General features: G+C 36.7%; 1 protein-coding gene across 1 annotated transcript in view; it reads right to left on the bottom strand.

The window, feature by feature from the left end:
* The window catches only part of SEMA3E (semaphorin 3E), a 133,020-nt gene extending 128,437 nt beyond the window's left edge, over nucleotides 1-4,583 (bottom strand). Inside the window, exon 1 of the mRNA XM_010395684.4 lies at nucleotides 3,743-4,583. Coding sequence (XP_010393986.1) covers nucleotides 3,743-3,857 — 115 coding nt within the window. The 5' untranslated portion in view covers nucleotides 3,858-4,583. The remainder of the gene's footprint in view (nucleotides 1-3,742) is intronic.
* Between the last annotated feature and the right edge of the window lie 20,994 nt (nucleotides 4,584-25,577).

Below are 25,577 nucleotides of genomic sequence, written 5' to 3'. Positions count from 1 at the left end.
AAGCAAACCATGAATAATGCTTGAATTATACAATTACATCCTTCATGGGCCTTTCAGGCCCACATGCTTCTAGTGTAGCCTTGTTAGCCTTATATAAATATATCCCTCCTGTCCTCTGGAAACCCAATCCATTTCAATCTGTAATGTAAATAGTTTCTTTTTAGCACGCAGTGTGTGCTGATTTCACCTTAATTATATACTTCCCATTGCGAGAACTCAAACTGTGGGATACTGGGAAAGAATTTAACCAGCAGCCTATAAAGAAGAGGGGTTGAAGCTTGGCTTCCATTAACACCTCATTAGCCAGAGTATGTACTGTATGTAAAATGAGCTAATGATTTTTAAATGAAGTTGTCAACCTATAACTTAATAATGTAGAAATCTATTTCTCTGTAATATTAATCAAGATATGACACATTTTTATCTCTACAAATCTACATGAAGCTGTTGGAGTACATAGATCTTAGTTGGTCATCTTCAAGCACTAACCTTTAGTGCAATTGTAACACTAGTACCACAAGTGGTATAAACTGCAGTATACATTTTCTAATAGACATAAGATGATGGTTTGAGGAATACACCTTCAAGTTCTGGATATAAACCTATCTCAACTTACTAAAAATGAAGTTAGAACCATAAAATGACTGCTAGGTGGTTATAGGATCAATTCCGATCTCATAGAGGAATGTCAAAATTCACATTTGGGTTTACTGTGAATAAAGACCATCATCTACCTTAACAAAAATCACCATTACCGTTTGCATTGACTTGACAGGTTTACCAGTAGTTAATGAATGCAGGACTCTCATTAACTCCCACTGAAGCAGAGAAAATGGCCGTAGAGTCAAACAGGGGTTGCACAATATATCCCTTAATTGGCAGGGGGATTGTGGTATTCCTATCCATCAGGCGACCCCCTCTGCAAGGGTTAGGACCTGGTCTTGTTGCTGTGGGTTTGGAGACATGTGTGCACTGCAGGTGAAGGTCTGGTTTGCTGAGAGAGCAAAAGGTTCCCTTTCACTGTCAGACCACTAACTCACTTTCACCGCACATCACTTTAAAAGGAATTTAAAGAGATAATTTATGAATTTATAGAAATCAAAGGAGACTCTCTTTCTAATTTGTGGAAGCTTTCTCTTGACTCTAAGGAAACAAGACTTTAAAATGGACTAGTTTTAAATATCCTTCCATAACAAAAAAATTTCTGATGTCCGTAACCTCATCATACTCATCACAGAAGCTTTTAATTTTCCAGCTAGCACTAGCCTGTCTTGCAAGGGCCTGAATCCCAGTTAGCCACCAACATCTGCAGTTCCAAAGGGAGGTAGTTAGCAGGCCTGCTGACTTTCATGTTTCAGGGTCTTTGCAGTGAAATTTTTAACTGAAGCTACAGCTACTCCACACTGAAAATTTACACATATAGGCTTCATCATCAGTACCACAACAGCAACTCACAGGACAGGCTGAAGCAACTTTCTACAGAGGGGTGCACGGCCACCTCTTTGTGACTACCCCACACCTCTCTGGTACCCACAGCAGCCTTTCTCTGGAGCAGATGCAATTAAGATGAGGGTCCCTCCTGCTGTTCCTATTTGATTAGTGAGGACAGCAGTGACATTTGCTCATTGTCTTCATGCTTGATCGCTACATTCTTTTGGCTGGGAGGGTTGCAGTAGCTGTTCCCAGGGTGGCAGGCAGATATGCCACTTCCAGCCCTTGGCTGGGGATATGTGGTCAGGCACTCCCTGACTGCAACACTGCTTGTAAAATCAGTCACATTTCCTAAGTGGCAAAAATGCAACAGGGTATTGTACAAGGTGAAGTATAAGATGGTGATGTGTGTGACCATTGTAGGGAATTTATGAGGACAGATCTTTCTGTGTCATTGGATCTGAGGGAACTGCCATCAAGCAGGGAAGGTTTGGTCCTCTGTGAGAAATGGGTGTTTTAAGATCTCTTTGAAGATATCAGAGTTATGATGTGTTGTGGCCAAATTACTGGCTCACTGCTGAAAAGAGGAGCAGTATGCAGTGAAATGTACACGGGTTCCAACCATTGGAAAGCAATTACTACTACAAGTGAGCAGAGAAGCAGTTAATAGCTGCAGTACCATAGTGGGGAGCTTGCCAAAACAGCCAGCTAAGCTAAAGTCCTGAACCAACATAACGCTAGGTCTATTTGTCTCATTTACTGTGCTTTTCTCATCTCCCTTACCCCATCACAAACAAAAAAATACCAATAATAACTATAGCCCTAGTAGTTACATCTAGAAATAAATCAATATTCAAATGCACATTTTCAACAGTAAGAGATACTAAAGGATTATACAATCAGCATTTGGCACTCATTCCTACTGTACTCTGAAACCATAGGTTAAAAAAAGTGGTTTATATGTTAAAAGGGGTCATATAATTTATTTCATTTAGAGCCATTAATTTTTTACTTACAAGACAGCTTTCCATGACAAATACTTCTTTCTCTAGAACATTTCACTGCCCTGTAAAAGCAAACCCCATTTCTTATAGCTTTCTAGCAAGATATTCAGACCAATTAGCCTATTCAGCTTCTCCCTTCCTTATAATTGGTAATTTAGCTTGCTATATAAAACACAATTAAACCTTGTTTGGGGTAAAGCTGTAGACTCATGGAGCTCTAGCTGCTACTAATTCTTAAATCTTAGCCATTCTTAAAGTAGGTATTCTAATGTACTTCACACTGATGCAGTTATCACTTGTATAGCCATCGAAATGTTCTTGAGTAAATTAGAATTTGCTCATTCCCAACTATGTCAGCAAAAAGGCATTTTCTTTTCATCTGTGCATAAGAGGTAATATCCAAACATCCTGGCCAATCATCAGTTTATCTTGCACAATTACATATTTTTCTCCTTTTGTAATGATTATCTGTCATACCTGTCTAAGTGTATAATCTACAAATGTATGTCTTGCTGCAGAGAACTGAAATGCCATGGCTATGCACAGGTATTTTTTTATATATGCAGGATTAAACCCAAATAATAAGGAAGAGTTTAAATCACATGCAATCCAGAAAAGAACAGGGACACTGAAGGAGCTAAGGAAGAGTGCTTCAGGCTTCAGGTAACTGAGACTTAAATAATTTTAAACAAAAATAAAAGTTATAAGTATTCTACATAAATATGTCAGAAAAAATAACATTTTTTTCTTTGGGTAACTCAGTTAAACTGCAAGCAGACTTACATTGGCAGTTACTCATTTTAATTATAGTGTGATGGCACTTGCTTGTTTAGAAAATGAATCATATGGTTGCACAGGAATTCAGTCCTTTTGCCTCAGCTACATTTGTAGACAGACAGAATTCTAAAAGTGAAACACACATTTAATTGTTCAAGGGTTATATGATGCACATTTATTCAGCAATAATTTCAGGTTATCTTCTCCAGTTCTTTGCCTCTTATTAAGAGACCTGACAGCCTTCTTACAGCATGGAGAGTAAGAGAGAATGACATGCAAATCTAACACACTTTCAGGTAGAAGAATATTTCAGCAGTCTAAAATCATCGCTGCAAGTACCTTAAGTCTTCCAGAATTCAGTAAACTTAATCTAGGATGCAGTTTAGTAAAAAGAAACAATTCACAAGATTTCTGAACAGGATCATTTTACTCCATCAAAGGACCATAATTTAATCCCATGCAATACATTCAGCGAAGTCAATGAACTTGCATTAGCATAAAGTCTTTAAAAACCTGACACACTGACCTACCTTTATGTGACAGACGTAACCTTGGTTGCCTCGTATCTGCTGTGTGACATCCAGCTGGTAACTCTAGTAACAAGCCATATAGTGCCAGGATTAGAAGGTGCTGGGCAGATGCCATCCTGCCCAAGATAAATTTCTTGCTCTCTTCACTTAACTGCTGCTGTTTGTTTGTTGTTTTGGTGAGGTGTTTTTAAGGCTTCAACTTCCACTTCTACTTTGCCAGTGCAGCTAGATCTCTCTCTTTGGTCAGTTTGTGGGGTGTCTCTGTGGGAAATTCAACGTTCATCAGAGCAGCACACAGCCTCAGCTAGCCATTTGTCAAGCTGTGCAAATGTCATGTAAAAATATTCCCTCCCTAGGACAATTGTTTATAAAGTGCGAGGACATTCCAAGGCGTTACTCTGCAGTGTTGTGTCTTGAGCTGTCTTTAGTAACTCTGCCAGTGGATTCAGGAAGAAGCTGTATTTTCAGTCCCTCCTGCAAGGCAATTCATTCAGAGAAGGAGGGAGGGAAAAAAAAAAAAAAGGAAAAAAAGAGAAAGCACCCTCCTCCTTGGTGATCTTCAGAACTCAGCCCCTTGCTCTGACTTGCCAAACAGCTAGTTTTAATTCACCTTTCACCTTTGCTAATTAAAAACAAGAAGTGCCATTCCCTCCTGGAGTTGCAGGATCCACCCAGCGGGAAGCCGGGCTGTCAGGCTGCTGTATTCACTGAGAAAGTTCAGGGAGGGTTTAGGCAATGTACAGTACCGGCTGCTTCTAGGAGGCGTTTTAATCCACGTGCCGTGCACTGATTCCTCAACTGATTTGTGGTTTCACATTGTAAAGCGCCAGGAGAAGGGTCAGAATTCCTCCTGTCCCTCCCTTTCCAAAAGTCATTTCAGCTTTTGTTCCCAGCGCAGTTTTAGAGGAGGATCAACCCTTGCATTAACCATTTAAGTACATTATCACTTTGCATCGTTAAACAGCATGCTCCTAAGTGGATCAGGGTAAAAAGAGTCGAGTTGTATATACTTTATACTTGCTCACGTTAAAGAAAAAGGATCTGTTTTTTACACATCCCCCCCTCCCCCTTTTGTGCTTTCACACAGTAGCTTCTCCCCTTTGCATTTTAAATGTCTGTAAGTCTGGAACCCTAGGTCATCTATATATGTCAGTAAAATTATTTCTCTGACTAGATGCCTGTGTGATTGCAAAGTATTTAAAAAAATATAAAAGCCTGATCAAAGTACTGTGATGATTAACAGCATCAGATTTGAAAGTGCCAAGCAGCTACCTCTTACATTGCTAACAAGTACCAGAAAACTTCATCTCTTTTTTGCATGTGTAACTTAAAAATATACCCATGGCAAGATTTTTATACATCAAAACTACAGATGTCTGGAATACATTAATTAAGGAATAAAGTTCTCTGTAATTAAGATCTCATGCATATAACCATTTAGGATTATGCAAGGTGCATTTTAGACATTAACAATTGCACTTTTTAATAGGATGAAGCATTAAAGTCATGTTAAGTCTTTATACTCCTCATTGTTTTTTTACAGAAAAAGAATCACAAAGAAAGGAAAATGAAAACTAATGTATGCATTTGACAATAATGCACTCAAAAAAAATTGGTAGTCAACCAGAGATAATAATATCTGGAGAGAAAGATTTAATAAGACATGTCTGTATGCCAGCAAACTGAAAAGAACCCAGAACAATAATAGAATGAAATGCTAATAAATTTAATAGCAGGATACATGGATGGGAGAAGACAGATCTGTTCAAGAAGAATAAAATATATGAACTCCTAGGACAGAGAAAAAAAATGCAGCTTTGGTGAAAAGACAGAAGTAAATCATCAGAGTGCCCAAGGACTCCTGGAGGCTGCTGTATAATCAGGAGCAGGGAGCAGGTCATATCTACCTGTGAGTTCTCCAAGAGCAGGTCACGTACACATACCTGGGCTTGCTTTGAATCAGCTGGAAGCTGTGCCAGCAGCAGTTGAACCATGGGAGCACGAGCTAAATCACACAGCTATTTGCTCCAATTCTTGCACACAATTGCAGGTTGCAGTGGATTTTATGCTGATGTGCCAGCTGTCTAGCAGTAGCTCAGCATGAGTACTTGAGATCTTGTCGGTGGAGAAGGCAATGCAGGCTCTGCCTCCAAGCACAGACCTCAGCAGGGATGACTTTATATCCACCTGATGGGATTGTTATTACTGGCACCTTTCTGTAACAGTGAGGCATACAAATACTCTGCCTTTGACCATTAAGATCTGCTGTAGAGCAGCATGATCTGGTGCCTGTTAAGGTTAGTGAAGACTCTCCTTTGATTGTGATTTTGTGAGTTCTTATTGAAATAGTCACATTTTTCCTAAAAAAAAATGAAAACCAAAACCACCCCACAAGCATACAATTAAGACATTTCTCAAAGACTCATTCTCTATCATCATAACCCTACAAAATGTAAACATTTCTGATTCTGAAGTAGTCCAAATGGAATTTTTTCTTTGAAAGGTCTTGTGGAACATTTGATGCTTCTTTTTATTTATGATATGTATTTTCAAAAAGGGCACAAAATCCAAATGTGAGCTCACACTATGAAAGCTAAAACCATATTCAGTGAGTAAAGCAAATATTAGTGCAAAATCTCAAATCTTGCCTCTCTCTAGAGCTCCTCTCCAAGCTGCTACATGGTGTTATTTATTAATATTCCTGGGCTTCAGCTGGCATCTGAGATGCTCAGCATACTGAATAGGTACACTTCAGTTATCCTGAGATGGTACAAAAGGGTTTGTGTGGCAAATTCAAAACAATTTCCCCAGCATTAAAGTTCTATTTTCTTCTTCCAGCTGGGGAAAGGCAAGTGGAGGAGGGAAGGCACAAGGGAGCTGCTAGAAGCTATGGGCCTTGTTTTGTATTTAGATAAGAGATAGGGTGCAGCAGGTCTATTCAAACAAATGCACGCATACAAATAAGGGCAATTCCCCCACCAACCTGAGCTTACATGCACTCACTTGCATTTCTAACCCCACATATTCCAGCCATTACACAACTCCTTGGCTCCCTACAAACACAACGTGACCCAGAGCTGGAGCTCCAGAGGAGTCAGAAATACCCAAACAAGCTGATTTTCATATCTGTGCCCAAGGACAAAGCTTTTTTGTCTGAAATCTGATTCTCAAGCAGGGTGGGCTGCGTGGGTGCCTCAGGCTCCTTCCCTGCCTGCCGAGGGAAGGGCTGGGGCAAAGACACAGAGGCAGAAGCTGGAGCTGCTGCTCAGTGTTCAGGCTTTGGCTGTCAGCAAGAAGTGCTGGCATGGGAAATCTGGGAATGGCTGCTGGGCAGGGGGAAAGATGCCTTCACTGGAAAGTAACCTAACAATAGAAAAGGAAAATTCACATATCAGTACCTACAGGAGATTCATTTTTCCCTAAGTTTGTGTTCTCACAGGGTGAATCCTCTCTTTATAATTCTCAAATTGCTGTGTGAGGATTGCAAGCCCTTACAGCCTTACACAACAAGTTTTGTAGCAAAGCAAGTGGTGGAAAGGTACACACAATTTCAACCCAAGAGAAATGTGTGGCCTCAGGCAAGGCAGTCAAGCTCTATACCTCAGCATCTTTTCAATTTAATAGGTACACAGTCTTGCCTCAAGGGGTGTTTGGGAAGACTTTTTCCTATACAGTTTTAAACAGTAGGTAGAAGGATGGCAACACAGATGTTCAAATATTAGGATTCTGTCTTAGATGAGTACAAACACAAAGCCCCAGGGCTGTGGAGCCCTCATGTAGTACAGTGCAAGGGTCTCTGAAGAGTAAACAGGGTGGGTTTACTCCTTGTTTTCTCTTTAATAAGGCAAATACAACAAACGTCTGTCAAACCTGAGTTTGTTTCAGTAGTAAAATTGCCATTTAAGTAAATGCTAACAGATAAGTAAAAAAAATGCCTGGAAACATGCTTGTAAGTAAAGAGTATTTGAAAATACAAATGCAAACCGTATACTTGATTGCCAGTGTAGAATCCCTATAACTACACTATCCTGAAGAGGAAGATGATGAGTTTTTTTTGAAGGGGGGGAAAACAAAGGTTGCTGTATACATATTCATTTTTTATGGACAGTAAAGAAGTCCATTAAAATAACTACAAATTAATTGTGAGTTGCTATGTGAAGTCTGTGAACCATAGTTTGATTTGCTACAGCTGCTGCAGATCCAGAGCAATCATAATGAAATCATCGAGCTTGTAAATCTAAGAACTCCAACACAAAATACTTCTGACATATTGTGTGAACTGGTTTAACTGATAGAGTGAAATGTAAACGCAGGAGCATGACATAAATAAGTAGATCTGCAGCTACTAGCACCAGTAACTAATTCTAAACATTATAACCATAAAGCAAAATGAAATGTTTAGAAAATTTAAAGCTGGGGTGGTCCAAAATTTGCCATAACCATAACTTAAAACCAGGTTTAAAAGTTACAAGTTTTCCTCCTTCTTCTGATGACAACACACTGAACCAAAGCAGGAATTCTCTCTTTCTTTCTGTCTCTGTCTGACTGTGACTGCAGATCTAAAGAACTTGAGCAACCCCAAACGGAGCTATGTGGCCTTCACCAGTTAATGGTACCTATGTCTGCATTGGTACAGAACCTGCAGTAGATGTAGTGCACAGGTAATGATATCTTCATTTATTTAATGCAAAAATATTTAAAAGGCACTTAAATAACAACTTCTTTTACAGTCCTTCATCTTTAAATCTTTGTCTATGTCACCACTTGTCCACTGGGCATTGCAGTTTGTATTGACACATTGACTTTCAAATTCTGTCATACAGAAATTTTTACAACAAACGTAGGAGTTGAAGGAAGGTTCTATACATCATGTAATTGTTAACTCTGTCTTATCTCTGCCTTTGAGGTGGGAATTCATGTCTGCTTCAGTCTCTGTTACTAGCTGGTCGCTGTCTCCCTTACGTCAGCAGTACCGGGAGAAATACCAAACTGCATGTCAGGTACCCCAGCATCCTAACTCCCAGTCTACCCATAAAAAATTCTCTGGACGTATTAGTTAAGAGTGCTGACAAGACACAAGAAGAAAGTGAAAAAGCTGATCCAACAAGTGAGTAATCTCTCAATAATATCTTCTGGAATCTCTCTCAATGAAAAAGGAGCAGAACCACCACTTGGATGACCCCACTGACCCTCTGGAGGATATGCTAACTGATAGCAGAAGAATGCTGCCAGTTCATGTTTGTTACAAGGAAATAACAGTAAATAATAATAAGACATGGTCCTCTGTGGAATTTTCAGATTAGAAATATTTCAGGTCTTTGCTTTTGTCATCAGGAATTGGACCCTAACCCTGTGTGAAACTATAAGTGTTTATATGAGATATCTCCAGAACTGGGAAGTGTTATTTCTCTTGTTTTATACACAGTGCATTCTCTTTGATCCAAGATCAAATTTAGACAATATTCATTAAGAATAAGAGTTGGACTGAACATGAGCCTCTGCTTCAACCTAGCCACAAAATTACATGATAAATTAATGTTCTGGTGGAAGAAAAAGAGTCTGAATTAAATTACATTCCTCAACTCAGGAAGGACAGGGTTTTGACGGGTAAATATAGTAACACACTGTCCTTGGAACATTGTTGTTTGCAGTAAAATCATTTCTATGCCTAATTACAGGTGAATGTCAATACTGCTTGGGACATAGATTGAGTATTTTGGCTAACCTATAAAAAACAGATGGAATAAACATTTATTTTTTCGAATGCAGACCTCTTAATGTATTTCTTTATAGATTAGACTAAAAAAACCAGGCATATCTGTGTATCTTATTCCTGAAATCAACTCCATGTGCCTGACTTACAATTAGTACATGGGTCACAGCAACCTGTATGGTTAGTTATGGATGAAAATCAAATTACTGATTTCTCTAGGGGAATGTATTTTTTATTATATTTTTGCTACTAAATAATTACTGAAGTCTCGCAAAAGAAAAAAATGAAACAGTTTGCTGTTTGTTGAAGATGAAGATGAAATATGGCATGACATATTTCCTATCCTGATCACTGAGCAGGAAATAAAAATGTAATGGTCAGAAGTCTAATATTAAGTAAGTATATCTATCAAATATATCCTATTAACTCAGAATGAGGAATGTATTTTATTAAAGGTTAATGATTCCCTTTTTTATCCCAAATTATCAATGTGAATACCGTTTAGCTCTCCCTTTACATAATTTTGCTTCCAGTGGATTGCTTCTTGGTTCTTCATCATTCAAAAAGAAGACAAAACAACAAATAACTAGTTAAGGAATGATGATGTTTTATGCCTTAAAGGTGACATTTAGTGGCCTCAGTTCTTAGCTATTGATTTCTCTACAGAAGAATAAGTGGTTTGCCCATTGTTGAAGACAGGGTTAGACAAAATCTTTCTTTCCATGATCAGACATGCAAAATTATAACATACACATTTTCTGTCTGAACCCATCAATTCATTCAATTATCATCTTAAGGTGAAATTAAAAACATTGGTTAAAAAATAAACCATTTTCACCACAAATCAGTTGCAGGTTTTAGAGTTGCAAATGCAAAATGCAAAATATTTAAAAATCAATTCCAATTTTATTGCTCACTAAAAGATTCCACATTCCTATTTGAGCAAGGTGATGACATCATCTGTTTTGGACATAAGTCCTGGGTTACAGTTAGTTTGTATTTTTATGTACTCCTGGTAGTGGAAGACATATTCTATGACAGATACCAAAAACACAGAGCTGTATATGCTGTGATTTGCATCTGTGGGACATAATCTGCTTTCAGAAATGCATTAGATTTCTCATTAAAGCAATGTGGGTCCAAAACCTGAGGGAATGATGAAGGAAATCTAAAGAAACTCTTTTGGCATTTAACTTGGAAGTGAGCTATCTGTATTCAACTTCAATACACAGAGAAGCTTAGCGGATATTCTTCTGTGTCACAGTGGTTAAAACATTAATTCTTCCTTTGGCTTAAGGATGTTCCTAGGTATATATACTGCTTAGAATCCCTTTGCAGCTGTCAGGCAGCTAACATCCAGGTGCTGGGATGCCAACTACTGAAGCACACAAATCCCCAGTGTTTTGCAGCAGTTCCTGGTGAGCAGCGCTGATCTCACTGCAGCCGCGGGGAGCTTTGGAGGGAGATCTCAAAACTTTCAGACTCTGTACAAAACCTCTCCAAGAAAAGAGACCCCAGTGTGGTGAGAACTGAACAATCTATTTCCCTTGAGGTCTTCAGAAATCCCAGCACTAACCAGATGATAACTTTCAAAGGAGAAAACCACAAAATCCATTGCTGTGTTTCTAACCACTTTACTGTACATGCACACCCTCCCTGCACCCATGCTCTGTGTAAGGGAACTTCTGGTCTGACTGACTGTCTTTTGCTGTGTGGTAGCTGAAACAAAAAGATCTGGCTCTGCATTCAGAACTTGGGTGTTCTATACACCACAAATATTTTTTTTTTTTTGCCATCTGCTTTATTATTATCATGAAAAAAGCCCTTATCATTGGATTTCACTTTTGACATCTGTCTAGACAGATATTTATTTGAACCACCAACACATTCACTTAGAGAAAAAGAGAAAAAAGGAAGAAAAAAACCCCCAAAACCAAAGGCTTTAATATATTTTCTTTATTGAAGAGCCAACAACTTCAGCTTTCAAGAAGTGTCTGGACAGGGTATCAAACAGCATTAAGTTAATCCTTTAAATTACAACCTTGACGAAGTGAAAGAGGAGCGTCAGTCTATTTTACAACTAGATAAGTGAATAGTTTATCTCAGGGAAGTGTGTTGTCTGCCTGTTAAGATAATTTATATCATTATTAAGGATGCACAAGTATTACCCTCATCTCGTAAGATACTGCTGTCTTCATAATCATATGACATTGTTCCAGTAGCAAAACCTGTGGTTTCAGTTGTTAGTACAAATACTCAGAAATCCAGTACTATAGTTGTGTAGTGAAAGTGCAATAGTATTGCCAGATATGAGAAAAACATCAAAAATTGAATCTTGAGGCTGTGTTGGCTGATACAGAAATTTCATCTACACAAATTTCCCCGATTCAAAAGAACAGGAATGAGATAGGAGGATAAACAAGAGGTGAGCAATTGTCTGTATGTGAAAGGCTGTCCTCAGGCAAGGGAGATTTGCTGCCTTTCCATAGCAGAGCTGAATTCAAAGTTAGAGGCTGGAGTTGTGAAACAAGCTACCAAGAAAATCAAGGAAAGCTTCACAGCAGCAGGATGAATTAGACAGCGGACTGGCTGGCTTGGGATGTGGTCAAAGCCATGTTATTTGAGGCATTTTTAACTAGGCTGCCCTGCCCTGCTGGAGAGGTGTACCGGATGATGTATTAGTTGTTTTCCATCCCTGGATGCCATGATCTTATAAATGTTGTGGCTCAGGACCATGTCTATTTTGAATTTACAAAACCACTTTGTATGTAGTGGGCAAGGCAAGGATTAGAGAGCCAATTAATTAGACCAGTACAAGACTATTTTTACAGGGACTTTGTACATTGGGTGAAGGCACAGTGAAAACCACATTTGTTTGGTTAATCGCTCTGTAGGGATTCTCTGAATCATAATTTGTTTTTATATGTGACCATCTTCCTCCAAGACCAAAGAAGGGCACGACCTCAAAGGCAAAGTCACCATAGACTATAGTTTAGTCTGCTATGACTTCCCTACTCTAACACAAAGCACATGTGTAGTCCCTAAAATAGAAAAGTTAAAGTAGACAAAACCAGAAGGACAGAAAAATTACGGCTGCCTGGGGGAATCCCTGATTTACAATACAGCAAGTTGTACAGTCTGGTGCTGCTGTGCTTGTTGATGCTTAGCATAATTACCACAGTAGTTGCCATGATAAACTTTTAAAAATAACAATAATTAAAATATTATTGAATCATCTAAAATACAGAAGTGCTCTGTTAAATGTGGAACCCTCTCATTACAGCTCCTATGTATCACTCCTTCAGTCTGTGTAGCTCTTATTCCTTCAGTTAAATTTTCCTAAGGTTTCATAGCCAAATTATTGCATCATCAGAAAGGCCAGAAACAGGACGGTCTCCTTCTCTGGTTGTGTAAAATGACTTGATTCAATTTCTATTAATAGGGACAGCTAGCAACACCAAATATCCTGAAATTATTACTCTTGATGAGAAGTGTGAATATGCTATTAACATTCATTCAAAAAACACTATTTTATGCTTTAAATTCACAAACCAGAGTTTTTGGGGTTGCATCAAGTTAGTTGCAGCACTATTTGTGAAAAAATGAAAACACTATAAATAAAATACACTTCTTCTGTTTCCGTAATCCAAGGCAACAGATTTACAATTATTTTTCATGGAAATAGCTCGGAAGTGATTAGGCTTATAAAACTTTTGAAGTAAGAGTGTGTATCTTACCTGTCCTAATCCAATACAACCGTGATTAGATGTCCACAGTTGGGAGATTCAACTTTAAACTATTTTAAATTTTTTTTAAAAATTCATGAATCTAAACTCCTCCTGGGTTTGTTGTTATTTTTCTTTAATATGCCAGTATATAAAGTTGATCTGTTGTCCAGTATTTTTGCATTCCCACCTCAAACAAGAGGATTATCTGACACAGTTCTGCTTGGACTTTTCCTCTGAGGTTCACTATGGATGTAATCTTTTTTTTTCTTGAAGAGAGATAAAAAGAATTTTGCATTATTTTGCATTCTATTCAACTTGAAAGTTAATTTTCATTTTTAAAGTACCAAAACTTCATTTTCCTTTTTCAAGGACGGAAGTACAATTATTCACATAGCACTATTCACAGGACCTCACCAGATCTGGCACTCAGTTCCCATGTTCAGACCATCAGACTGAAACACTCAGCAAAATGGAAGCCTGTCTGAGAAAGATTACTATTTCTTGTCACTTTTATGGAAATGTGCCATTTTCTTCTAAAAAAGGGGTGTGCTTGATCAAGAAAGCCTGCCAACTAAAATTATATATTTATAAACACATAAATCTTGATCAGCCATAGCTGGGAGCTTATTTCTCTGTGGGCTGAACACCCAACAAATGACCAATTGACTTCTATGTTTGAATAGCTGTAAAATGAGAGGAATTATTTGGTACTGGAGGTCATATTTTATTTATTTCAGTTCAAGGGCTGTAATTTTCCACAGCTAATATCCTGTTTTTAAAATATCTTTAAATTATCTCCCTAAAAATAAAATTGCATATTCACAGATGTCTTTCACTGGCACTTAACTTTTGGAAAGTCTTAATCCTAAACTTGTGTCATTGAACTGGTTCTTTCCAGAGATATTCTCAGGAATTTTTCTTAGGGTAAAGATTTCTTTGAGGATTTTCTCCCAGATTTTAATGATCTCAGGATCTTATGATTATTCTCTCATAATTTCTGTAGAAGACTCACAACCTGGACTCCCAAACCCCCTGACCTGAAAAATATTGTTCACTGAGCAATTATTCACCATCATCACCTTTCCCAGTCTTTTGCTTTTAGGGTTTTTTGTTTGTTTGTTTGTTTTGGGTATTTTGTTATTGTTGGTTTGGGGGTTTTTTGTTTGTTTGGGGGGGATTTTGTTTGGTTTTTGGGGAGGGTTGTTTGGTTTTTTTGGGGGGGTTTGTTTGGTTTTTTTGGGGGAGGTTGTTTGTTTTTTTGGGGTTTTTTTGTGGAAAATGAACAGTTATGAAGAGTACTGCTCTGTTTGAAAGAAACAAGAAATACACATAGAATTCACTAGAATGTGGTCTACATTCCTTTAGACAAAGAAAAGAAAGAGAGTGCCTTGGTGTCAAAAATGGTTTGCAAGTTATGTGTCAAAGAGGAGCCAACACAGAGCGATGAAGTTGGTGCACAGTGAAATTGATAAATATAATTTCAGGTAACTGTGTTTTTAGGGTAGGATGTGAAAACAGTGAAGGTAAAACTAGAAGAAAAAGTTTCAAAGGAGCTAAGAAGCACATAGAGTCTGTCATAGTATTAAGGTCCCAGTGAGAGGATGGACAGAAGTGGTTCATGTCTATGGACAGCTTCAACTTTGCCTTCCTGGACACAGCAGTGGAAGAAGTGATCAGTTTTGTTACCTTTTGGGTCTGGATTTAATTTTAGAAGCATCAGCACACAGAAAGAGAGACAGCATATATTTTGGTGCTCAAGTTTACGTCAGTATTGATGAAAGAAAAAAACCAAACATGATCAACCTTGTTCACAAGAGCCACTTGATTCTGTGCAATCAAATCTATATTTGTCCCTTTTTCACTGAGGCCATGACAAGATGACACATTCATTTTAGGGTATTAAATGTGTCTGAAAATGGGACTCAGCCCAAATATGTCACACTGACCACTGGTCAATAAAACTAGAAATTAGCCTGTTGTAGCTGCTAATGTTCTGAACAAGATTTGGCCTGGAACAAACCCCTACAATTCCTGGTACTCTGAAAGTTGTGAATTTGCGTCAGAAATTATATTCTATAGACTGTATTAATTTTGGAACTGTATTCTCCATAAATTTGTAAATTCATTCTGTGTTACTTGGAACATAGAGAATGCAAAGCATTTGGAAAGAATAAAAAAATAATAATCAGCAACTGTTTTAAAAACTGGTTTTAATTTGGATCTCCTCCTTAACACAGGCTGGCCTTCATTCCTGTGGGGTTTTCGTAGCCGTACACATTTAATTGAGACCTTGGTAGCAAGAGCTCATTTAAATTTCCTGATCTTTAGTCTACTGTAAAGGTTCGTAGCAATATTTGGAATGCTGCATTGACCAAAATGCCTGAAAATGCAACTTTTTTCAAGTTGAAACTCCTCGCTCCTTTCCACCTTAGCGCATAACATTTGGTGTCTGAGTTCCGTCCATTAAAGGTAATATTTTTAATAGCACCAGGTAGCAAATAGGGATTCCAAATCTCACTGGATATTTTGGATTAAATTCCTGCATCATAAAAACATAATAAAAATCAAATGTAAAATGTTCAAAATAATTAATAATTACTTGCCTCTATGATCCACAACTTGCTTTTAGGCATGCATTTCAGTCTCCATCAGACATCACCCATCAATTTCTTCCTTTTCTGTAATGTTTCTTCATATGGATAATTTCTACAGTTAAATAATCATCAAATTTAAAAGCAAAAACTGGAAAAGCATTTTATTTTTAAAGTTTATTCCTATATTGGAGAACAAGCTTGTGATTTTGAATGTTTGGTGGTAAGATCATGAGATACAAAACTTTCTTTTGCTAAAATTTGACTGGCAGCAACAAAAGCTGTGTTTAAATTTTACGGTGGTCACTACAAAAAAACTCCTCTGACTCCATCCAGAAACCTGGGAAAGTTGTACGAACACTAGTACTGTTCTATGAGCTAATTTTCTAACCTGACAGAAAAAGGCTTAACAGATCTTATATAACAGTCAAAATTTGTATCCAAGGAAGAAAGGAGCACACTTTAACAGGTAGATAGACAGAATAACAGCTACACAATTCCCAGAGGATAAATATAACTGCTTAGCAGTATTTTTCTCCAGAGAAGAAAGTTTTTAAAATAACTACCTCTTAAATGTAACTAATACATACAAAACCAAATAAGCCTTAGATCTCTCTGTTTGTCCTTTTTGCTTTTTTACCTCCTTGCCCCACCCAGTGACAAGACATCGCTTTCTCATGTGGCTTCTTATTTATTATTCCTACTTCATAGAGTGTAGTGGACATTTAGATGTCTATGCTCTATAGAATGTTTGAATGTCTGTAGTTATTTAAGCAGCTAAATTTAGCTGAGATAAAATCTACCTGGATTGCTTAGGTTTATCAAGGATGTAGTAAGTCTCCCTAAAATGCTGACCATATATGTTATATATTCTGTTGTTCAACAGAAAATGTGGTTCCTAATTGCAAGCCCATTTCTTCCAATCGGCAGCCATGACACAGCACCATGGTTCATGGACATCTATTTTATTATTTCATTGTCTGGCTAAAAAAGTAAGTTTCAAGGTCCAGAAAAATGGAATTTACTTGAATAATAGCAAGACAGCTTCTTCCTTTCACAATTGCTGAAATGAATACACAGCTTTTTGCTGCTTTCTAAACCTGCCCTATTTGGAGCCAAAACAACTACAGGAATGTCAAATGAAAGATACTGAACAGCAACACATTAAAGAATTAATTCTGCGAAGGAAACCAAATAATTAACATTCAGGAGATCCAGATTCAATTTCTGTCTCTGCTTTTGTGCTGTTTGTTGAGGTCATTTAATTTCTTCATGTCTGAGCTTTCTTGTAATTAAAAAAGGAGATACTACTTTACATGTTAGAAGTATACAGCAAAGATATTTCTTTGAATATTTATGGAGTTTAAACATATCAAGTCTGGAATACAAACACCTTTTGGATAGACAATCACCTTATAAAAATGCATACATTTTATACTTCAAAATACTTTACACATCACACTAATAGACTAATAGACACTGTAAGACTAATTCTTCTTATTCATATATTCCTTGCTTAAGAAGCCCCAAGAGAAGCAGGTTGAATTTTAAATAAACCATGTACTTTCAGATTCAAAAGCTAATATTCTCTCCTACATGTTTGAAACCTTAGAAAATTGCACAAAACTAAGCATTTGAAAACTTTTCCTAAAAGACTCATGCAAAACTTGCAGAAATGAAAAAACTTGCATTTAAGAAACATCATTTGTCATATAAGGGAAGCAGATGTTATTAATTATCAAATAGAGACCATGCTCTTACTGCACAGAAGCTTAAAATGTGCAGTAGCACTGTAAGTGAACCAGAAAATTACAATGTGCTATTTTTGCTAGAGGTGGTAAAACTAACATCATATTCAGTAAGAAGGAATGTTGCTTTTCCTTTAAAAAAATTTTTCAGGAGGAATCTCTGTAAGTTACATCTCTCAGTACTATTTATCTAAAAGACTTTTTCTCTTGCATTGATTTCTGTTTTTACAATGTTACAAAATGAGTGAAGTTTGCACAAGAACAGAGAGATGAACTGTGGCAGAGTCCAACAAGTCAGTGTGATGTGGCTCTGGTTCACTGGCTTCCTGTACAAGTCCGAATAACCTGAAAAGGTCATTTTTCTCTCCTTCTTTCCTCTCATTTTTTAAGTGTTTGACAGAACATCTTTTATGGTACATCAGAGTGTGAACCAGTATTATAGACACCAACCTAAAATGCTGGAATATCAGTAGATAGAAGGGTTTTTTCTTATTTTATTTGTACTCAATTATATCCAGAATGTCCAAGATAGCAAATGTATTGACATAATTTTATGTCAGCTGTTCTTCTCCTAGTTTTTCTTATAAAGCAATGAAGATATATGTTTGATCCCAGCCTCCCACTCCTTCATACTTGCAGTTCTTTACAAATCATGTGACAAATTTGACACTTATATAAATTTTGACCCTTAGGATTTGACCCCAAGAATGCTACAAGATTTAAAATTGTATATATCAAAATAATAATTGTAATAAAACCCCATAGAATAATGGAATAATATAATAATTAAGGTTGAAAAAGACCATTTAATACAGCACAGAACTTGTGTGACTTTCTTTTAATTCATTTCCATAGAAAACCAAACCACTTTCTGAAGACTACAGAGTAAAAAATGAAAGCAACTAAATGTTAGAGTCAAACTAATCCAACTTTTTATTGCTTATATTGCTTTTGATTTGTCACTGAATTCACTTTCCAAAATTAGAAACTCTCACTCTTTGGCTGAGAATTACTTATATTTAGCTTAAATATTTATTCAACTTATGCTAGACATTGATAGAAATTTTAAAGGATTTAAACAGTGAGGAGGCAAAATATAAAGCCTTAAAACAATAATCCATCAAAATTTACAGACACGCACATGAAATTTCATTTTTCAAATGCCTTATTTGAAATTTAAAAAAAAAGAAAATGTTTCTGCAATCTATTTTTCCCTCTGCAGATGTGAAACACACTTCTTCCTGACTGCACAGATAGACCATTTAAAAATGAAAAATAAGTAGTAAATTTAAAAATCTGTACCTGAGTTAACATTATATTTGTAATTTTCTTTGTAGAGGAAACAGCCACAGGGGAAAATCTTTTACATAAAGTACACAATAACCAGTTGGGGACTAAATTCTCCAAATTACCTGGTGCTGGGCTCTTTTCTAAGGACCATACCCAGGGGCTGACTTGGTAGGAGTTTTGACAGCTGCTTTGCTGGGGAGTTCACAGTGCCCGTTAGAAGTAGCAAGAGCTCTGCTTGGCCAAGCTGTGTCCTTTTCACACAATCTGTAGTGGGCAGCTGCATGTGTTGCAAACGTGGTCCTGTACATGCTCTTGTCTTATATCATGCCAAAGTAGGTACATTCTACCCTGGAATGAAGCACAATGTTAATAAGAAAAGTCTGAAAAACAAGCTATGATAAAAGTTAAAAAATGGGGTTTTTTCTTGGGTTTGGAACGCAGCTGCTTACAGTAAAAAATATACAGCACTCCTTTATTTGTCATCATTTCCATGAGTAGAATGTTGAAAAAATGAGTTTCCAAACAGGCAAAAATTTTCCACATGCCTCTTCAAGATTTCTCAACTTTCATGTTGAAGACCCTTGGAAACAGAATACTTCGTTTCATTTCTATCTTTCTGGACCATGACTTTTAGTTCAGATGGACTCCAGATTTTTGGTCTCCATGTTTCTATCTTGATGTTTATATGAAATCATAGTCCAATATTATATTAATTAAAAAAAAAATCTTTAGAGTTACATGGAATATGTTATCCCTATTTAATATATAAACAACATTATGCTATCTATTTAGTGACATAACATTTCCTGTTTCTCAGTTCTGCTTCATCAGTGCATTTTATATAACTTTGATCAGTTCTTTGCTTTTTGTGCTGTATAAAATATTAACAGCAATACCTTGTTGCCTTCACTCTCTCTGTGTGAACTGGCATTTTAATCAGCACCAGAAAAGTAGGGTGATTTCAAGCAGATCTTGCCAATAGAGAGGTAATTTCCTCTGTAATGTAGATTCCCTCCCCACCTTCTTAACTAACCTCCCAGGAACTTTGCAGAGTTGCTAAACAGGGAGAAGCAGGAGAAGCAATGTCTATTTGCAGCTGGAAACAATTGGGTATTTAGAGGCAGTGGATTTGTCAAGACATTTCTTCCTACCTTAGTGAATAAGCATTTCTTGACTTAGAAGCAGCAGCCTGACTGAATGGTATCACTTCTATGCATACATGCTACAGGTGGCTGTTCAGAAAACAGGAGAAAAATTTGTGCGGGGTGAACATGGCTACCAGTGTAATGGATGGAAATGGAAAGTAACAGGATCTGTATGCTCTGTAATGGCACTTGTTAGACTTTTCCAACATAAAAATTCAGCTTTTAAAATTACTCCTGGTGAAGTAAAACATACTTAGAGTATGGCTGAATTACTTGGGTCAGCCAGATAATTTGTTTCAGATACAGAAGTATAAAGGGAACTTTTAATCAAAGAGGTAGGCAAAGACAAAATCACATTAGTGCCCCTTGAGGATACAGTGACATGATTCTGGTCCATCTACTTAGAGAAATATTCTAATAAAATGATTGAGTAGCATCCTGAGCTTATATAGGTTAAATGTGTTTCTAGAGAGAAAGTGCGTGGCTGCAGAAGATGATTGGGATTTTTTCAATGACTAATCTGTTTCCTAAAGAGCAACTATTATGGTGAATCACAGTTTTCAAGCCCAGAACTTTTTCCTCTGTGTTGGAGGGAACCAGAAAATTCAGAGAAAGAGTCAAAAAAAGTATTGGGAAGCATGGAGTAGCTTTTCACAGATTATCCCTTGTGCCTTGTTTGATGAGAATTACCAACCATAATAACAACAACAACCAGCAATACTTGAAGTTGATATTCTAATAACAAGGAGGGAAAATTAGTCAGAAACTAATAATCCTGTCTATGCTACTTATACCCAAAAGATTAAAATTGCTTTTGTTTTATAGCGCATTCTCTGGTAGCTCAAATGCTGATACTTCCATATTCTGTCAAGATCAGGATAGAGATGTTTCAGAGAGCAGAAGAAGATAAAAGATAGATTGAGCACTGACAAGAAAGATCTTCATATTTATTTTGATTATATTAATGATTTTACTTGGCTGTGAGCTCACATTCTTAGGCAATTCTGATCTGTAGATCATTTTTACAAAAGACTGCACCGAAATTTTTTAAGTTTGGGAAAAAAAAAACAAAAACAGTCCAAAAATATATTGCCTGCTAAATCTGGCCAAGTACGTATCAAACTATGTCACCTTGACCTAGATTAGATCCTTAGTTCAGAAGTAGCCCCATTAATTTCTCTGAAACTGTTCCTGGATACAAGTGATAATCTACTTAAAGTCATTCAACAGTTTTTAGCAAAATCCAAATAAAGAGAGCCTGAAATGGTATTCAGAGATTGCACACATTTTATATTAAAAACCAAAGATCCTGAAATTGTCCCATTGGTTTCATGATTCCTTCAGTTCTTCAACCTATACTGTGAAACTTAATCACTTGAATCCAGTGCTACTCATGCATGGAGAGAGGATTGCAGTGTTCTGATACTTCCAAAGTTAAGATGCCAGTAATTGTTGTTTATTTCTTTAATATCATCATAGGCAATGAGTGAAAACAAGACAAAAATAAATACACATAAATGTGTATTATGCTGTTTATTAATAGGTTTTCCAGTGCTGTTATTAAGCCTTTACAAAATGGGAATTAAAATATCAAGGATACTTTCATCTTGTTGTGAAAGATAAAGTGAGAATCTATGAAAACAAATTTAACTAAGTTTCCTCTTCTTTCTTAACACAGTAATGTTATAATCTAGGAGGGCATATTGGATTCCCCACTTCTAAATCCTCAAAATAAAACTAAGCAGATTTTGAAAGCTGGGCTGTATTCACACGGAGTTATTTGCTTTAATGTGGGAAAAGCTAGATTATTTTTATATTGAGTTGCACTTGAATTAGATGTACCCTGAATTTTTCAGACGGTCAGACTATATGAGTTAATGATACTTAAGGTATTTATGAAGGACATTCTCATCAGAGACCTGTAACAGCAGCTGATATATCTTAAGTTTCCTTTTCTAGGAACATGACCATACTTACCAAGCTGGAGCTAGAGATTTATGCAGAGTTTGATGTCAGGCCTTCTATTCTCCAGGTATTTTCCAGGATGGGCATGTGATGATGCCCATGAAATAGATTTTTTGTTTTCCTTAATCACCACAAAGGATTCCAGATAAGACTCTGTTGTGTCTAATGGTGACCATTATCCAGTGCAACGTTCCTGATGTTTGCAGTGACAGTTGACTTTGGCTTATCTGACATAATCTTTCATTACTATAGCTACTTTTCAGGAGATTTGGTGGACTTGGCAAGCATCATGCATTATAACTATCCAATCACCTAGAAACAGTTGTGGAGGCACTGGCTGGCAGTTCCTTGCATGTGGCTGGAAAACACTGTTTGTTTCCAAATGGATAGCATGCCCCCAGAGTACAGCTATAGTGGTTCGTTTATTAAGACTGACTTATGTAAAATCTGATTTATGTAACAGCCAGCCAACCTTCTGAGTAGCTTAAGTTCCAAAAGGACTGTAGAATACAGAGCCATTCTTTGGCTTTAAGGTTGCTACCAGCAACATGTAATAATAGACTGTAAGTCAATGGAAAACAGAAAAAAAATATTACATACTCAAGGCACATCCCTACTACAGAATTTTTTTTTAAATTCTCATTTTATTCATAATATGGACCTTAACTGTTTTTACTGATGCTAATCCTAATGACTTTAAAGCCATGAATCACATTACAATTGTAAAATCAGAACAAAAGATTCATTATCAGGTCTTAAAAACAGAAGACTGCACAAGGATGTGTAACCAAACAGACAGCACTTAAAATGTGCATTGATTTATTTTTAGGACTGTGCATACTGAATATCAATCACAAAGTTACCAGTGTTGTGGCAGTTGAAAGACAGCAGATTTTTTCCACTTGTAAGTACATGGGTATTTCAGATTTTCCTTATTTCCTTTCTCAAGCAGCTATGCTACTTTTTCCTTTCTAAAAGCTCCCTCAAAATCTAGGAATAAAAACCTTTGTGACACTTGCTATTTGCTCTAAGTCCCATCAAACTAGTGTACAACTGCTCTCTGTGGAAGGCTCCCCAACGTCCTGTTCAGCATCAGTTAGATTACTTTCGACATCAAAAAGGTTTCACAAGGACAGCACTACAGCAGCACTCTATGGAGGGCCACACAGCCATCTTCTTCTCTTATTTAAATGTCTAGGTTTTGTCCCATTTAATTTCTCTACTAAAAGCATTAAGTAAAATCTTAATGAGACACCACTAGCTCACAAACTAGAGCCAAAGAAGTTAGTAAAGTGTGGACAGAAGAGTGTGACAATCATAGTCAAGGCTACTTGTGCTATTAGATAACTGAAAATATTTTACTCAGTATTTAAGAAAGTGAAAGTTTGTGCTGAGAATACCACCTTGGCATTAAGACTGATTTACTGACTGGCTTAACTCAAGTTGTTCTTCACTAATAAACAAGCTGGTAACCAGCTAAAGTTCTTGGTGCATGAAGATATAAACTGTGTTCTGGTATTATGTTTCAATGACAAAAAGGGAATGAAAGTAACTAGACAGCCAAGATCCATATTGTATAACAACACTTTTTCATCTATTCTTTGTAAAAATTAAATGGTGTATCTGGGAAGGAAGTGCTTTTTGCATTGCATCAGACAAAAAATGTGCACCTTAATCTGGACTCTCTTCTTGGTTTTGGGCTCTGATTCCTGCTTGTCAGTGTTAATTCCCCATTGTTCCTACCTTAAAAGCTATCTGATTTAACTTGTTCTTCAGTCATTCTTTATCAATTGGATTGATTCAACACGTTCATTCATTCCAAGACAGGACATGAGGACAAATAACAAGTGTGTTTTCTTCTTGTATTTCAGAGACATCCAGCAAGTCATTTCAGATATTCAGAGCAAGGTCTCTTGGGCAAAACATGTAACACCAACTTTTCTACACTGGAATAAGTGTACTTGCAAAACATTTCCTGTCTCCAATGTACAGCCATTTCCATTTGACAGCTTCAGATATTATCACATTTCTGCAGGGAACTGGGAACAGGTGAGTTCCAACAGGTGAGGAGGTCAAAAGATATTGTACTGTGACCAAAAGAGGACTTTTGATAGAGATGATCTGAGCACACTGTTTCCATTAATGCAATGGAAAGCATTATACCATATTAATGCGTAATATGTATTTGATTTTATTGCAAGATATTCCTTTAGATCTGTGCAAGAGTGAAAGAAAATGCACTAAAGTTCCTGAATAACCCTGCTTGTTCTTGGTAAGTTACTATTTCTTCTAGAAATTGGATTGAATATATCCTCAGTTTTTGCTGATTCCACAGAATACAAGAGAGGGATGAGACGAATAGAAATGGCTGACTTTCACATTATGAGTTGGAAAAAGCCATGCACTCAGCTATAGAGTGGGATCCATAGTGGTGGCCATCCAAAAAATCAGTGTTGTAGTGCTCTTCCTGACTGCCAGAACTGAGGCTTTTCTATAGGAAGAGTTAAATGCAAATTGCAAAAAACACGACTATTTTTATTATAAAACTATGACCAGACATAGTTTTAAGTTTTCCAAGTATTGAAAAATAAGGTCATCAGTAGGAAAATTTGTCTATGTTTATCTGCTGTGGGAATGTGCAAAGTGCAGTGTGCATTTATTGCTCTAAAGGGGGTGGAATGGGTAGGAGAGAGAAAAAAAGAGGGAAAGAGGGTAGAAGAGAATAAAGTATTTTCTCTTTTGAAGTTATGGCATCTTTTTTATCTCCTCATGTAGGTGATCGTGACTGTGCTGCAAAAGCTCAATTAGGCATGAACTATGATCCTTTGGGGTGTTGTACTGATGTTAAACTGAGATTAAGTTCTCTCCCACACAAATCTATTTCACTTTAGAATTTAATATGGATGAAGTAGCTTTTATAAACCTTCCAACTGGAGAAACATAGGATTCTGACAACTTTCCTAGCAAGTGTCACTTTGCAAATATATAAAGCTAGCAATTGATTTTCTTTCTCTAGTCTTCTAGAACCAAGGTTTAGCTGAGAATGCTAGGGATCAGATCCATAATGGCATAAGAAATGAACGATAAAGGCTCTTTTCTTGAGATCAGTCACAACTAGAGCTACCAGCCAAGATGTAGTCCTTCTCAACATGTTCTACAGATATGTAGTACTCTCCCTGTAATTACTGAAATTTGAAAAATAACTGAATGAAGGAAAAGGTCAGAAATTTCAGATGTACATCAATTAACTTATTTATGGCTTGAACTTACTTGGAGAAAGATAAACATAAAGCAGGAAAGGATTTAGTAAGGGCAGAGGAGTAGTAGCATTGCTGTAAATAGAAACTAAAGATAAATTTTGTTTCACCTCTGTTTTTCCATGTGAAAGTTAGACTTCTAACTTGAAATGCCAAGGTGTCTGACGAACACTGATAAGCAACAAGGATCACATAAAAATCACACGCAATCAGCTCTCAAAATAAGTCACTATTTCTTTTTTTAAGTTCTAAAATATTTTGTTTTAGTATTCTGCAGTAATAATTTTTTATATATATGAAAAAAATAAAAATAAAAATAAATATATTCTTGTCTAACATTTGCAGAAAGTTATGCTATGAGTTTTCAGCACAGTATAATAATCTTATTGAAGATAATT

This window comes from Corvus cornix, chromosome 1A (assembly GCF_000738735.6).
Source record: "Corvus cornix cornix isolate S_Up_H32 chromosome 1A, ASM73873v5, whole genome shotgun sequence".
NCBI lineage: Eukaryota > Metazoa > Chordata > Aves > Passeriformes > Corvidae > Corvus > Corvus cornix.
This window is presented reverse-complemented; position numbering and strand designations above follow the sequence as displayed.